An 18,088-nucleotide genomic window follows, 5' to 3' on the forward strand; every position below is an offset into this window, starting at 1 on the left:
ATTTTGTTGTAGTTATTTTCGTAGCTTTAGCCTCTGAACCAAGGTGTAGAAGTTAATTACAAAATATAGGTTAATGTAAAAATGCTTTATTCCCAGTCCAGCTGTGTGAGGACTTTAATGCATTACTGTGAAGCCCTAACAGGAAAGGCTTTCCAGATCTGTGTTTATTTTTTTCATCTAAGTTTAGGACTGACAGGTTGTATATGCTTTTTTTTTTTTTTTTTTTTTTTTTTTCGGTACGCGGGCCCCTCACTGTTGTGGCCTCTCCCATTGCGGAGCACAGGCTCCAGACGCGCAGGCTCAGCGGCCATGGCTCACGGGCCCAGCTGCTCCGCGGCATGTGGGATCCTCCCAGACCGGGGCACGAACCCGTGTTCCCTGCATCGGCAGGCGGACTCTTAAGCACTGTGCCACCAGGGAAGCCCTGTATATTCATTTTGAAATGTGAAACTGTGATTAAAGGCCTAATTTTTCCGGATAGAATTGACCTTCTCAAAGCCTCAGCAACACCAACATCAACCACAAGATGGCTTCACTGCCTTAAAATTCAAACAATGCCCTCTCACCCTCAGACAATATAGAACTTGGATGTTTTCAGAAAAAAAATAATTGAAAAATGTTTTAAGTTAAATAAATTGTATGTTTTATATATGTTAATAGATAATACGATTTACCAGTGTTTCTTTTAGTGAGTTATTAAAATTAAACATGCACTTTTAATTTTAGAAAAATGGATTACTAAAATTCTGATATTACTGTGCTTTATTTACAAGCGCTTATTGGCAATTATTAGTAGGACTTCTGTGTAGTTTAAAAACAACTGCACAAAACAATATATAGAATATATATTAGATACTCTAATAATAATTGAAAAACAAACTGTTCACTTTTTTTTTTTTCTAATTCTCCCAGAAAACGAAATGCTATAGCAGTGAAGGATGGAAATAGGCAAATGACACATTGAAAGAAGTGTTACTTTTGACTGGAGTCCCACAATGTTTTTCTTGTAATTGATTGGCTGTAATTGCCCTGATTGAATAAGAGCAAATTATCTGCTGTGCTGTTACTTTGATGTATAAATTGATGTTTTTTCAGGTGATCTCAAGTTTGGGAAAACCTATTCAATATTATGTTGTCTTTTTGTCTATTACTAGACATTTATAATACCCTGTTTTTAAAATTTCTAAGGGGTAGAAACTTTTAGATCTTCTAGTAGGTATACCATCATATTTATGATTCAGGAAGTTTTTCTTTTATTATTATTTATTTATTTATTTATCCATTTAAACTCTCTTGACGTATATGAATATCAATTGAAAATTTTGAGATCAGGATTAGGGACTACCTTCCCAAAGCTATTTCTTTCAATGTTCCTTTTGCTTTTAACCTGCTTTCTTCTTGACCTTTCTTGGTACAAGCCCCTAACTTACCTGGGAGAACCCTGGTTTTCAGTAAACACTTCTTCTCTTTCTCTTTATTGAGAACCTACTTTGTGCCAGGTCCCATGTTAAATAATCTGTGTAATCTTCAGAACAGCATTGAAAAATAGAAATCGTTACCAACCTCTGTTTTACTTTAGAGATGAGGGAACTGCAGCTTTTCTAAAATCATAGTCTTTTGTTGCTATAGGGCCTTAATAATTGCCATGTGAATGGAATGTTCTTCCCTCGGCTGTCAGGCAAACTGCTACTTAGTCTTCAAATTCCAACTTGAATGCCACTTCTCTTCTAATTTTCTTGACCTCTTTTGAACAGAATTAATTTTTAAGAGTTAATATTCCCACTGCCCTTTATACCTACATGTTTTTAGTATGTAACAAACTTTGTCATAGTTTTAGAATGTATGAAATGAAGACAGACTTTGGTGTGTGGCATATCTGAGTTTGAATTCTAATTCTACCTCTTACTGTCTGGGTAACCTCTGTCAAAATACTTTATCCTCTGCTCTCAATTTTCTCATTTAAGACACACAAATGGTCCTAATATACTTTTTAGTTCTGGAGGTTAATTAAATAACTTATGCAGGACTTCCCTGGTGGCGCAGTGGTTGAGAATCCGCCTGTCAATGTGGGGGACATGGGTTCGAGCCCTGGTCCGGGAAGATCCCACATGCCGTGGAGCCACTAAGCCTGTGCACCACAGCTGCTGAGCCTGCGCTCTAGAGTCTGTGAGCCACAACTACTGAAACCGTGTGCCTAGAGCCCGTGCTCTGCAACAAGAGAAGCCACTGCAATGAGAAGCCCGTGCACCACAAAGAAGAGTAACCCCCGCTTGCCACAACTAGAGAAAGCCCATGCGTAGCAACAAATACCCGATGCAGCCAAAAATAAAATAAATAAGTAAATAAATTTATTAAAAAAATAACGTAAAAATCCTGCCACATTTTCTGGTGTATCTAGTAAGTGCTAAATAAATTATAGTAAAAACACAAGGTAACTTCTTTATCAAGCAGTTTTTGAATGTATATATGTGCTAAGTGCAGGGGCTGCAGAGATCAATAGGACAGCCGCTGCCTTCTTGAAGCATATACCCTAATAAGAGATCAAGAAAGCAACAATGTCAGTATAGTGGAACAAATGCTATGTCAGAAGTACATACAAGGGAGGGGCAGCCATCTCAGCTTGTTAAGCTTAGTGAGATGAGGTGGAGAGGTTGCTTTTCTTGCTAGACTGTTAGTTTTTAGACTTGTAATTCTCAATAAGGGAATAATAGGTAAATCCCCATTTGGGGGCATATTTAACATCTTATGGTGGGAGAGTGTATCTGGTGTGTGTATAAAAGTTATATATGTATACACATGCATACACACACATGTATTATTTATATTTAGAAAATAAAACTACCCCCAAAAAGGTATTTTATTATACAAACTATAGAAAATAAACCTTGACAAAATCTTCTTGCCTGGTAATAATACATAGAAGATAAATAAGTTAACATTTATACTTCCTAGAACCTGAATTATCTTCCTTTGTTTGGGGGAATTTCCCATTTTCAAAGTCTTGGTGGTGGAGAAGAAAATGCCGGATACTTTTTCCCTAGCCTCCTTTGCACCTATGCCGTGCACATGTACCTCAGCTTTACTAGTTCAGGTATAGCTGCATAGGACATGGGTTAGTCACACAAAAAAAGCAGGAACTGTGGTGAATCTTCTCTGGTAGTGGCAGAAGCTACAGCAGGATTGAGCTTCTAGAGTAATAGCTGCCAACAGTGCTGGGGTCAGTGTCCAGGGCTAGTGAAATTGATAGTACAAGGTGTAGAGCTAGATGCTTGAGTGTGCTGGATCTAGCTTGTTCCAACTGATGAAGGCTGAACGTCAGCATCTCTTCCCTGTTTAGAGGTGAGTAGTTGAAATCAGCCATGGGAATTGGCAAATGCTACAAATTAGGGCTTCTTCTCTACCCTTCCTATCCCAAACTGTTTCATCAACATACTACTTCCATTAAACCAGTCCGTGGTTTGATTTTCACTGTTATTCTTGCTGTGAAGGCTACAGACTTAGTTCTCTAATACTCCTGACACTTCTGTGAACTACTCAATGCCATAATTTCAAAATGTTACCTAAATTATTTGAGCAATTTTAATGTAATATTGGATATATACAAACATCTCTTTTGAAGCTTAAAAATGAGGTGAGCACCTGTGAAGCCTCAGCCTGTTGTAAGAACTAGAACGTTACAATACCATTGTGTGCTACCTCTTCCTCTCCCAAACACCAAGAAATGATTGTTGTGAATTTTGACTTTAGCTTTTCTTGACTTTTAGAAGAAATATTTTAGTTACATATGTAGTTATTTCTGTATAATATATTGTTTTTAAGAGAGAGTTTTTTTTTTTTAATTAATTAATTAATTTATTTTTGGCTGCATTGGGTCTTGGCTGCTGCAGTGGGCTTTTCTGTAGTTGTGGCGAGCGGGGGCTACTCTTACTTGTGGTGCTTGGGCTTCTCATTGCAGTGGCTGCTCTTGTTGCGGAGCACGGGCTCTAGGCACGCAGGCTTCAGTAGTTGTGGCACGTGGGCTCTAGAGTGCAGACTCAGTGGTTGTGACGCATGGGCCTAGTTGCTCCGCAGCATGTAGGATCTTCCCGGACTAGGGCTCGAACCCATGTCCCCTGCATTGGTAGGTGGATTCTTAACCACTGCGCCACCAGGGAGGTCCTACTGTTTCGTTTTTAAGCTTTACGAAATGTTAACAGATTGTCTGCTGTAACTTGCTTTTATCATTCAGTGTGATGGCTGTAACATGTGTCCATGCTGTATATACCCAATATTCATTCATTTTCACTTTTATACAATATTAAGCTATCTAAATATACCATAATTTACTTATTCATTCTCCTGTTGATGGACATTTAGATGTGTTTCTTTTTCCCTTCTTTTTTTTCTTTAAATAATAGATGCACTACTACTATGTCTAGGAACAAACTTGTATATTTTTTCTGATGCATGTGTGTAAGAGTTTCTTTAGGGAATATAACCAGGAATTGAATTATTGTATGCTAGAGTAAGCCAGTGTTCAACTTTACCAGATAATGCCAAATTATTTTTCAAAGTGGTTGTACCAATTTGTATTACCTTCAGTAGTGTATGTGAGATCCCATTGATCCATGTCTTTTGTGGCACTTGATATTATCAAATTTTTCTAATCTTTTGGTTGTAACATACATTATTCTTCCTCAGGCTATTCTGTCCCTGATGACCACCTTCTCTAATATACATTTTAGAATCAAATGATCAAGTTTCTTAAAATGGGTCAGAGTTTTGAATGAAATTGCATTGAATGTGCATATCAGCTTAAAGACAATTGACATCTTTATGATAACTAATTACAAGTGAAATGCTGGTAAGCTGCCTCTCTGAAGAGGAAAAAATAAAGCCCTAATATATAGTAGTTGCCACTAATTGTAGTATAAAAAGTCCTGCAGGGGCTGATTATAAGCTATTATACTATGAAATCACCAAAGCTGGAATTAGGAAGAAGTGCTCATAGCAGGCACTTGTGAACTGGCCTGAGCTGGCTTCAGCACACCTTTGGATGCATCTCTTCATTTATTTAGTTTTGTCCATAAAGTTCTATAATTTATTGAAATTATATAGGTTGTGTATCTATATGCAAGCTTTATGCTCGGAACTTCCTATTTTTGTTGTTGTAAATGGTGTTTTTTAAAAAAATTACTCTTTTTTTCTTTGTTAGGGGTACATAAAAAGGTAACCAATAATTGTATACTAATCTTAAATTTGCTATCTTGTACTTATTATTCTTAATAATATATCTGTATACTCTTTTACGTTTTCTCTATAAATATGCCTTTTGTTGACACTTCACATGAATGGGATCACACAATATATACTTTGTTGTATCTGGCTTCTTTCACTTACTGTCATGTTTTTGAGGTGAATCCATGATGTAGCATGTATCAGTAGTTTGTTACTGTTTATTGCTGAGTAGTATTCCATTGTATGGACTTTACTTTTTCCTTTCCATTCTCTAGTTGATGGACATTTAGATTGGTATGCATAGGTCTCTTATTGTTTTTTCATTGCTACTGAAAGTATGTTTGTGTTTTTATTATTATTATTACTCCTTAGATTGTTTATTTGCACTATTACTCTTTGCTTCCTGGTCAGTCTTGCTCAGTATCAGTTTCATCAGTCTTTGCAAAGAACCAACGCTAGACTTTGTTAACCCTCTTTATTGTATTTTTAGTTTGCTATTTCATTAATTTATCTTTATTTTCTTCTTTCTTGTACCTTATTTGAACTCATTCTGTTGTTCTTTTCCCAACTTGTTAGTTCGACTCATTTATTTACTTTGTTTTCTAATATAAGCATCTCAAGGCTATTAATTTTTCTTCTACCATTGCTTTAACTATATCCCAAAGGTTTTACACATGGTATTTTCATTATCATTCAGTCCTAAATATTTTTCAGTTTATATTAAGATTTCTTCTTTGTTTTAATAATAGAACATTATCTTTTTTCTTTTTGTTACAGATTTCTAATTCAGTTATATTGTGGTCAGAGAATTTGGACTGAAAGATAGCTATATTTGAAATTTTATAGAGGCTTACATTATGGCTTGATATATGTTTATATGTCACATGCTTGCTTAAGGGGAATATTTTTTCCCTAGTTGTTAGGTTCACAGTTCTATATAAATTCTCTAGATTAGGCTTATTGTTTTATAGCCTGTGTTTGATAATTCCAAATTCTCAACTCCTTAGAGTATTAAATTTTTTTTAAAAAATAATATTTTTATGCTTCTCAGATTTTGTAGCTTATTTCCTTGTATCATATTTTCTTATAATTTTATATTTCTTTATCTTTCTGCATGGAAATCTTGGACACCTGAATCAGGAAAGCTGATAGAAAGGATTGTGGAGCTAGTGTGGTGCTACTAACTGACAGTGAGTTGAGATTCTGACTAAGGTTAACTTTGCTACTTTTCCACAAGCCGAAAGCTGAGGCTCTCAATTGCAGTGTTGTTTTGATCAGAAGCAAACATAGATTATTTCTGGAGGAAAATGTCCTCCAGATTGAGGCTTACCATAGATGCCTGCATGGGTGACATGGGGAAAGTTCTGAAATTTCTAACATTATAATAAACAATTCTCTTTTGTTCCAGTTTTCTTGAGTCTGATACTATCCTTAGGATGGTACAGGGTGTGACAAATGATACGTTTTATCTGATTTCTTCCTGTCTCACCCCCATGTTTATTAATATCAAATTTTGTTAAAATGATACTGAGTTATTTCAACAGAGCAAAGAAGTAGATGAGAAAGAGGGCGTCATAAAAATTTATCCTTCAGGCTTTTAAAGCAGCTGTAGGCAGACCACTATTTCATATTCCAAGGCAACTTACTTGAATCATTACCCAGTTGCTTGTATCCTCAGGTAGAGATGTGAATAGTGCAGCAAAAACTTCTCTTGATATAAATATAGTGGATGAAAAAATGAGCCCTAGAAAATCTCTACTGAAGCCACTGGAAATGCTTTTGGAAGTAGTAACAGTAAAGAAATAAATTATGATTTTAAGTACTTAAAAAGGACTGCAGAGAATGAAACTTTTTTATTCTCTTAATTTTAACCCACTTTGCAATAATGATGGAAGATTTATCAGAACTTAATCATATTCATAGATTCCTTCTGAGTATATGGCCCCGTTTCTAGGGTTGATGGAAAATGTGATGCTTATGCTGTTAGGTATAGATAGAGTGAGAAGTTTATTTCTCAAGGAAACTGATAAGATTATAAAAAGAAATGGCTGGCAGATTTTTCATAGTATCATAGAATGTCTAAATTTAGATAGTTTCTTGATTCCTCAAAAATTCTCAGTTTTAACTGTTTATTAGGTGTGATCAGACTATAGATAAGTGGTTCCATGTCATCCAAACTTTGGAGAGTCTGATTGTAAGCAAGAATGTTATTTAATATGATCAATAAATTAATAAACTAATACAGTCATTTAAATCTGACATTCCATATCAATTGATATGACTAGTTAGGAGTTCAGATGATAGAGAAGTCCACCTACCTAGGGAAAGGAAGGAATGAAGCCTGGATGACTTTTTCTGGCCCCAGAGAATCTGGTGTATACTTGATATTGTTTATTAGAATTAGAGATCTTCAGCTCCGTGGTTTGTGACCACCTAGAGGGCTGGGATAGGGAGGGTGGGAGGGAGGGAGATGCAAGAGGGAAGAGCTATGGGAACATATGTATATGTATAGCTGATTCACTTTGTTATAAAGCAGAAACTAACACACCATTGTGAAGCAATTATACTCCAATAAAGATGTTTAAAAAAAAAAGAATTAGAGATCTTTCTTCTAACCTATTTAAATTTTTTACAATAATTTTTTTTACTTGCTCCTTATTGCTCATGTAAAGGTGAAAGTCAGACATTAAAGAAATCTTGGGCAAAATTAATCCTTGATTTTTATTATTTTCATTTAAATATGATATCTTTTTTCACTTTGGGGTTGCTCTTGACACTAGATGAACAAGGATTTTGAAGTTAATTCTCATTCAGTTTTGTGGATGCTTTTAGATGATTTTAGATTCAGTGTTAAAGTTAGGATTTAGGATCTTAACATTTTATTCTACTATTTGTGTTTTATTTAGATCCAGTACTTCCCTATTTATTTTTTGACTACAGAGGATAATAAACTGAATATTGTAAACATAATAATGAAAAAAAATGTTATATCTGCAATTTTACTTATAGAATCTTCCTGAATTGTGGTACTAGTCTTAAGCCCTGTTGATTCAAATTGAGAATTGATTATAAAAAGACTGTGTGCAATTTGGGAGTTTCTAAGGAGAGTCTAATAAATAGTACCTTCTTTTTTACTTTGGTTCTGAATCGATTGATAAAGAAAGAAGTGGCAGATGTGGGCCAAAGTATCAGCTTTACTACTGATAAAAATTAATTTGGAAGATATGACTTGGTGGGAGAGCCAAATGGATGCATTAATTGAACCACAAACCTGACAGATTTGTACACTCACTTATTGCAGTGCCAATCCAGTGAAGAGGCTGAGTAGGTACCTCCTCCTCAGGGTCCCTACCTAGATCCCAAGAAAGGAAGGGTGAGGATGAGCCCAAAATATACAGTATATTCTTCCCAATCAGATAAGTCATTTCATAAGTGAGTGTGTTAGTTTCCTGAGGCTTTTGTAACAAACTCCCACAAACTTGGTGGCATAAAACAACAGGAATTTATTCTTTCACAGTTCTGTGGGACAGAAGTCTAAAATCAAGGTGTCAGCAGGGTTGGTTCCTTTTGGAGGCTCTGAAGGAGAGTCTGTTTTATACCCCTCTCATAGCTTCCAGTAGCTGTGGGCAGTCTTTGGTGTTCCTTGGCTTGTAGATGTGTAACTCCAATTTCTGCCCCCATTTTTTTCTTCCCATGGCCTTTATACCCAGTGTCTTTGTGTTTATTTCCCCTCTCTTCTAAAGAAGCTCATCATTGTATTTCTCCTAATCCAGGATCATCTCATCTTTAGATACTGATCTTAATTAGGTATGCCAAGTCCCTTTTCACAAATAGGGTTATGTTTACAGGTTCCAGGTGGACATATATCTTTTGGCAGGGCCACTATTTAATTCACTAAAAGGGATGGAGAGGCCAGGAGTTGGAGTAGTTAAATAAGTAAACTTGCTGCTTGCTAGGAAACATCAAGATCTGGGAGCAGGTGTTCCTCCCTAGCATTCCTAGCTTTTTGTTCTCATGGTCAACCAGTTGTAGGAGATCGGCAAAAATGGTCCTGTTCCCTGCTCTGTGATTGCATTGTTGGCATTATCTTCAATTTGTGTTTCTTTGGCAGAATCTTTTAAAGCCACTTGTCCATTTTGTGATCATTAATGGTTAAAACTAGGTAATATCTGTATATCCATTTAACTGCACACAAATAAATGTCAGTTTGTCACAATACATTGAAAGCAAACAGACTAGTGAAGGTGCCATGTCAACACCCTTGAGATGTAGATTTCCCCAAATTCTATAAAGATGCCTTGTGACCTATATGTCATATGGACTGAATGAGAGTGCCTTTGTTGCTCTGATTATGAAGTAGTAGGAACATTTAATTTCTTTCTTACTAAGAATTAAATAGAAACAATTGTTTTCCTCCCACACTTCAATGGATGTGCACTCCCTAGTATCATTGTGGAACACATAAGTCTAGATCACCACTGATTGTCTAATAGAACTTTTTGCAGTGATGTAGGACAGTCTGTATACGTGTTGTGCAGATATGGAACACTCAGAATGTGACCAGTGTGACTGAAGAATTGAATTTTAATTTCACTCATTTTTAATTAATTTAAATGTAAATTTAAATAGTTATATGTGGTTGGTAAAGCAAAGGCTAAATATTTGTCAGTGTCTAGGCTAAAAATATTGGGAGTAGTAGAATATAGAGGATGATGAACATTATAAGAACCGTTAACATGCCTCTGGTTTAATTTAAATGTCTTTATTTTAATGGCATTAGCAAAAGTAAAAGAAAAAGTTTATCCTGAATTAGTAGCTTATCTACATTTGTTAAAGGTTTTAGACTTATTTCAACTTAGAATTTTTTTTTCATTCTTGAAAATTAGATGTAAGTTTCATATCTTTTCTCTAATTATATTCTCTAGGGCAAATTTATAACAAAATTACTCCTTTTCAGGAAAGATACTGGTAAATATGAAGTGGAAATTTGTCAACCTGGGAACATGCTTACTCAAGAAATTGTGTAAATGTTATTTCACATTTCTTTTTGCTGAAAATATAAATTAAACTAATGCATACAGAAAGATTTTACTTAAAATGCTATAACAAAAAGCTTTTTTTTTCTTTGTAAGTGTGATACTACTTAATGGATATAATATTTTATAATGTAGAAAGTGTTACTTTATGTTAAATTTATTTTTCAGACATGTAAGCAGATTTTGCTCTCATTCCCCAGTTATACCATAAGTGTTTTATTATATAAAAACTTTTAACTTAATATTCAATAGCTAGTTAGCCCATCAATTTTCTTTTTGTCTTTGATTAAAATATGGCTAGATAGGACGTGTATTCTCCTTACTGCCAATGCATAACAGCATAGCATTAAACTCATTTAAAAAGGAAATGTGCCAATAAGTCAAGTATAGTTCACACTTCTTAGATTTTATATAGTTTAAGTTTTGGAATATGTTTTTTTTTTTTTTAATGCCAGAAGAAAGTGTACTTTAAACTTGATGTTTTTGAGCAGAAAACATTCCTTTCAACTGCTGCTGTAAAGTTGATGTCCCTTAAAAAATTACCAAGTTCTTTAATTCTAGAATGTCTGTTAATGTACATGGGTGGAACGGGGAGGTATATGTGAACAATTTAGAGCACATAAGACTGAAAACATCTTTTAATATACCTTTAATTCAGAAAAATAACTTTTTCCCTGAAGTTTTTTCCTGTTATTTTCTGAAAATGAATTCAGAATTATATTAAAAAAATTCTTCAGGAGACTTTTTTGAAGTTTTACCTTTAAATACAAAAGAAAATAAAACCCACCCTGATGTGTGTAACAGTTTAAATTTTGAACTTATTTAATTGAAGTTATCATTATAAATAATAAAGTATAACCATTAAGGAAAAGAGAAACATTTTAAGTGAAAACAAAGCTATGGCTAAAAGTGATATTTATTCCTTTGTCTTTTGACAGCTTGAAGGTCCATGTGTTTTGCAAATTCAAAAAATTCGCAATGTTGCTGCACCAAAGGATAATGAAGAATCTCAGGCTGCCCCAAGAATGCTGCGTTTGCAGATGACTGATGGTCATATAAGTTGTACAGCAGTAGAATTTAGTTACATGTCAAAAATAAGGTAATTGGCACTTTATGGTGTATATTTGTTATAAGTGTTTAAAGGTACTGTTCACATTGGATTTTGTTTTTAAGACCTTTGAAAACAAGGAATGAACTCTTAAGTTCATGTTACAGTTTTCCAGAATAAATTAAAGAGTTTGTATTTTTACTTTATCTGTAAAGAAAAATAGTTTAAAATGGAGTTAGTTGCTCCTTACTTTTAAAGTTAATAATTAAAAACAGAAATTTAAGGTGTTCTTACATGGAAAGTAAGCTTTTCAATTTTATCACTAAATTTTAGGTCATTAAAATTTTTTCAGAACAAAAATTTCTTTAAATATGTTACAATTTCTTCCTTGACAGTTAGTTTTATCCATTCCACTGTTTAGCAGTCTAGAAAAGTTATAAGCAAATGGGTTTTCTTGAGGAAAATGATTGAAGCTAGAGGGGTTTGTATGCCACCCCACTTTCTAAGAGGAGGAAGAACTCCATAAGGAAAAATTTTCCAAATCTTTGTTTTGGCTATTTTTCATAAGAGGTTTTTAGAGTCATGCCTGTTGGAATGGAGAAAAGCAATGAGAAGCAAGAGAAAGTGTCACCTTTATTCTCAGTGTCCCCATTAGATCAGTTTAAACTCTGTTTTCTGAGATGGGAATTTTCATTGGACATTTGCAAACCCAGCCCCCCTTTTCTTAGTCATTTTATATGCTGTGTTTGCTGCTCAGGGTCCTTTGAGCTTTTTCATTTAGTGTAAATGCATAGACCCTGCTTCTCTCCTGCCCAAGAATTTATTCCAGCCTCTTTATTCTGTGCTGGAGGGACAAAGGTATTTAAAAAGAATTTAGATTTTGTCTCCAAGTAGCTTATATGACAACAAGGTAAGCACACAGCATACAGATTACAATAAATATATCAACTGAAATGAATAGGAGTTCAGAAAATTACCTTTACCTGGGGGAGTCAGGAATGGGACTTAAAATATGAACAGGTGTTTTGAGAGAGATGAGGGGGGAATAGCACATGCAAAGACATGGTACCCTGATAGCAGATGAGTGAAAAGTTACACTTGGAGGAGCATAGGTGATTGGCATTGTGGTATGTGGGAGGAGATGTGGTAGGTTGAGGCCTTGTATGCCATGTTCAATGATTTCTTTTTTTCTTCCTTCAACTAGTGTCTGCCTTTAGTGAGGGAGGCTCCTTCCTTAGAAGATATATTTATTCGTCTAAAATGTTGATTTTCATATACAAAGGGGAGTATATTGACTTTGTGATTATGTTGCCTTTTTTTTGAAGAGTAGAAAGAGTCCTACTTTTATGGAGAAACTTCCATAAAAGGAAGTGCAGCCTTTCCTCCTTTGACAAATTTAATCAGATCCCCTCCAAGGGAGTTCACAGATGCCTGAGAAGAAAGACTTGCCATGTAATGGCTCATTCTCTCATTTTACTGCTGTATATTTCTCTGAGGTAAATGAAAACACAGGATCAACCCAGAGAGGAGGGTCCCTTACACTGTTTTCTTTTGTTGAATTTATTACAGTTTGACAGTTGGAAAAAAAAATGTTGCTACTTTCTCATTCACTCATCACTGAAGTAGCATGTCTACTTTTGGTGCTGTAAAAACAACAGCTTACAGAAGTGTTCTCACATATGAACAATTGGGGAGACCATTTTCAAAATAAGTTTGGTTATTGGTTATCTTAGAAGGAAGGTAAAAGAACTCACTAGAGAGGATAAACCAAGAACTGGTGTAGAATGTGTTTTCTCTACTGGACATTGCATTTCTCTGGGGTGCTTCTTTACATTCATCTATCCTACCTCCAGCCCCACTTCTCACTGTATTTTTGTTTTTGTTCTGCTTTTTTTTTTTTTTAATTTCAATGAAGAGAGAATAAAGGAACTTTGGAGTGTGAATAAGTATTAATTAAGTCACAGTATGCTCTCTGAGTAAGAGTTAGTTATGGCCCTGAAGGTGATGTAATAAAAATAATATTAAAATTTTAGCACCTATTTATTCTTTTGTGGGAATAGAACTATAATTTAATTTGGTGAATAGAACTCTTTATCAATTATCTTAATGAAATTGTATGTCCAACTTCAAGTAATTCACCATGTTTTCCTTCTTAACCTGTTAGAGAAAGAGTTTGGGAAAGGTACAGTTACTTTACATAAAAAATTAGCTCATTTTGATTAGCTTTTAGTTTTAAAAATCACAACTTAAATGCCCCTGTAATTTACTTGCTATTTTTTAAGGTCTTTTGTAGTTTCTTATGTTGCTAATTTATGTTTTTTACATTTTCATTTCATTTCCAATTTACTAATGTGTTAGAAATTATTGGCGAAAAATGGTTTTAAAGACTGCATATTGGTCTTATATAAATGATGTAATTCATTAATAATTTCTTTAGAGGTAAAGAGTATAGCAGCCTGGTACCCTTGGTGCTTAGTTTTTTTATTTATCCCTAAATGATGACTATAGAGTTAGAAAATCTGTATCTGCTGATTACCTGGAATTGGGAAAAATTTTACTTAGTGTAAGTGTATTCAGTTGTTGCTGATGTTGAAGTTTGATAGACGGTGTGGTAAGTTGCCTACATTTACCACCACACAGCTCTCTACTTAAGAGTTAGGTTAGGCAAGGCTGTCCATGACCATTTGTTTTCTAAGTTACATAGGATGACTAAGAATGATTAAGCTTGGAGTCCTCAGAATAATTTTTACCAGATAATGTCTTACTCCATATGGGCTCTTTGAAACCGTAAAAATAGGCATATTCTATTTCTTCTTGTTAATAACTATTTTATCAACCGTCTTTCTTAAAAATAGACCAGAGATAGCAGTGCTTTCATTGATTTGCTATTGCACTTATCAGCACATGGTGAATTTTATGAGCTTTTAAAAATGTGACAATGTGAAGTCTTTCAGCATGATTTTCTAATTTATCCGAAGTGTTTTAGGACTATCTTTATTCCTATTTGGAGTTCTTTACCCCTTGCTATATGTACGAAGAGATGCAGTGGATCTTGGTATATGTGCTTTTACTTTAGAATAAACCTATGTGATGAAATGGATTTCTTCTACTGTTTCCTTTATTAAAAGATTGATAGGAGGGTAAACATCTTTTCTCTGGTTTTTGTAAAAGGGGTCATGGTATTATAATGTTTGCCCCACATCTGATAATGTTAACCTATTATGAAAAAAATACTTTTGAAGTCAGTATGCTTTAGAGCAAATAACTCTCATCTGATCTTTAACTGGATAGTTAACCAAAAAGAGCATTGTTTCATGTGGATTACAGTAACTCATATAGGTGTTAAATGTCTAAGATTATTACTGGTTTGATATCTCTTCTGTATTGAAATTTAATTTTATAACAGTATATCTTTGCAGTAATGCACAAAGCTCAGAGGGGGAAAAAAGGGCAAATCTTACATTTATACAACATGGCATGGTTGAGAAAGTACTTTCATATCTTTTATTCTATTTATCTTTACCATAAGTTTGTGAGCTGTGATTTTTATTATCCAGATATTTTTTATTTGTTTGTTTGTTTGTTTACTGACTTACTTATTTTTATTTATTTATTTATTTTGGCTGCTCCGGGTCTAGTTGCGGCACGCAGGATCTTCGTTGCAGCATGCAAACTCTTAGTTGTGGCATGCATACAGGATCTAGTTCCCCGACCAGGGATCAAACCTGGGCCCCCTGCATTGGGAGCACCGAGTCTTACCCACTGGACCACCAAGGGGGAAGTCCCTATCCATATTTTTTTACATGTAGAAAAAAATTAAGGTAGAAAATGACAGTCTTGTACCTGGTCTTTTGACTTCCTCCCTGATGACCTATTCACACTATATAGCCAGTCACCTGAAAAATAGTTTTCACATTAGTGCATTTTGAAGAATTTTACCAGGTCACAGTATAAGACTGAATTCCAGTTTGGGGAAGGAGCTTAAATGTGTTTTAACTCTTTTTTTCCCTTTGCTTTAGCCTGAACACACCACCTGGAACTAAAGTTAAGCTTTCAGGCGTTGTGGACATAAAAAATGGATTCCTGCTCTTGAATGATTCTAACACCACAGTTCTTGGTGGTGAAGTAGAACACCTTATTGAGAAATGGGAGTTACAGAGAGTAAGTGTAAACTAAGAATGGTTTGAACTTTTAAAACACTATACTCTTTTTATTGTATTCTCTGTTTTAAGGGACCTTCCTATAATGGATCGTAAAATTAGTTCTTTATGCCAGAGTTGAATAGAATGGAACACAGTGATCTTTACAGAAACTATCTACCTTTGTTTAAGCATATTGTTCTTCTAAAACAGATGTCATTTTCAGTATTTGTTACATTTTATTACTTATTTTAAAGGCCATTCTTTACTGACGAGTTTTCAAAACTGCCAAGATACCAGTTGTAAGATATGTGTAATGTATCTGTATATAATTCTTTCTTCAGAAAACAAGTGTTTGTGCATATATATGAATGATGTATGTGTATTTGTCTTATTTACACACACACACACATACACACACACACACACACAGATACAAGTGAAAGCAAATTAGAATTTCACTATAATGAAAGGGTTCTTGTTGCATTTGTCTTCCTAGTCACATTAGTTGATGTTTTCACCATTTATGTTAACAGTATCTTCATCCTCCTAGTCATCTAGGTTATCTAGTAATTGTCCTTCTACTTTGCTTCTAACCACCAGTTTTATTGATCCTCTGCAGTCAGATTTCTTGTCAATCCCTTGCTCTCAGGTTCCATTGCCATTATTATAGTTTAAGTCTCTGGCCTGGACTACTTGCAGTAGCCTTTTAACTGGTTCCACCATATACCCTTTCTCCATCTTCTAACTTATTGTACTTCTGCCAGATTATCTTCAACATAATTCAGACCATGCTACCCCCTGCTTTTATTTCACATACCTTAATCTGAGATTCAGGTCATTTATAATTTAGCCCTAGTTCCAGCTTACCTTTTCAACTTTCTTAATTTTTTCACATAGGTTTTGTTTTAGCTAAATGGAACTACTTTTTATTTGATTCTCTAAGCTTTCCTCAGTTGCACTTTTGAAAAAGAAAAAAGATTTTCCCACTTTTAAGACATTTATCTTAGTTTCTCTCTCATCCCCATGCTTTTAGACTCAAAACAAGTGCTCGTTTTTTTCACAAAATGAAATAATTGCTCCTTTATTGAATTCTTAGAATACTTTATTCATTGTATTAAGAAGTATATTACTTTTATCTAGCACTAAAATTATATTTATTTCTTATCTCCTTTGATTGTAAGCTTTTTGAGGTCAGAATTCTTGTTTGTGTTATCTTTATTCAATTCTACAAATATTTGTTGAACAGTGTGTAGGTCTTGAGCTGGGCTCCTGTATCTGTATATCATGTAATTCACCTAGCAGTCTTGTAAGAGAGTGTTATGTCCATATGGATCAGAAAATAGGCTTTAAGAACCGTTAAACTTATTTTATGATTAGGCCACTAATAAGTGATGGATCTGAGCCTTCCTGTATCTCCACAGTGGTGGCCCTGAGTCTTATATGTAATAAACATCATAACAAATAATAGTGAAATAAATGAATTACAAGCACATAGAGCTAATTACCCTTTGAGTTAGAATTGATGTTTTTGTGCCACTCTCAGATCTTGTCTGTTGTCTAAAGTGAGCCAAGGGGCCTAGCAATATTTCGAGCTTTTGGTATTTTAAGATAAATTACTCATTTTTATCTTCTAAGTTTGAAAGTGCCTCTGTTTGGGATGTAAATAGATAAGGAAATTTAGGCACATTTTTTATTCCTTAGTACTCATTCCTTATGATACTAATGTGCTACACTTTGGGCTGCTGTGAAATATAAGATACTATTATATACTATATAAGAGACTATGAAATAGATAATATTCCATAACTGCATTGTTTGATTGAAAATGTTACACAAGCAAGTTAATCAGAAGTGGTTTGATAGTTTTATATAAATAGCCAAGTTTATGAACTTTGAATTTCCTGGAGAAATCCCACCCATTTCATGTGATCTTTTCCTTTCACAAGTTGATATACTGTATTTTCATTATCATTAGAGATTTTTAAAAGTGTGTTAAGATGTTGTCAAGTCAGACCAACATATTATACATAATTTTTACAACCCAGCCAGAACTACCTTACTAACTGTAAAGTCAGTCGGACATTCCTAGGAACTTCCTCACCTCCAGCACACACACATACACACACACAAACACATGCATGGATCAGTAGTAGTTTGACAGTTATTCTTGTAATGTTTTATTATATATTTTTGCACTTTGTTTCCTGAAAGCCATGCTAGTATTTCTTATTAGGGGGCAGTAAAAATTTACATGAAAAAGAGTTTAAAAACATCTTAATATGATAATAATTCTCTTTGGTTTTATAGTTTTTTTGAGTTTGGTAACTATAGTGTTGTAGAAATCATGGAGAGTTCAAATTACTTGAGCATCTGGCAGGTGAAACACATAGAAATCAAATGTACACATAGAAATAATAAACCATAGAGTTAATTTTGGAAGTAATGGGGTCCTAGGCATTCTTGCAAAATAAATAGAGGGGGAAGAGAACATTGGATAGTATTTAAAGCATGTGTAGGTGTTGTAGTTGTAGCAAGTTGGTTATAGACAGGTGATGAAAAGAAAAACTCGAAGTATGATAAAGATAGGTTTTGGAGAGTTCTGTAGCAGATATAATTTGTAAAGTAATGTAGTTCTATAACATTTT

General features: G+C 34.3%; 1 protein-coding gene across 3 annotated transcripts in view; it reads left to right on the forward strand.

Moving 5' to 3' along the window:
• Positions 1-18,088, forward strand: part of TDRD3 (tudor domain containing 3) — a 202,927-nt gene that overhangs the window by 95,224 nt on the left and 89,615 nt on the right. For all 3 annotated transcript variants that reach the window (XM_081214807.1, XM_081214805.1, XM_081214806.1), the window contains exons 4-5: positions 11,192-11,352; positions 15,321-15,462. In XM_081214807.1, coding sequence (XP_081070933.1) covers positions 11,192-11,352; positions 15,321-15,462 — 303 coding nt within the window. The remainder of the gene's footprint in view (positions 1-11,191; positions 11,353-15,320; positions 15,463-18,088) is intronic.

Source organism: Mesoplodon bidens (genome assembly GCF_964165515.1).
Source record: "Mesoplodon bidens genome assembly, chromosome: 17".
In the NCBI taxonomy this organism is placed as follows: Eukaryota; Metazoa; Chordata; class Mammalia; order Artiodactyla; family Ziphiidae; genus Mesoplodon; species Mesoplodon bidens.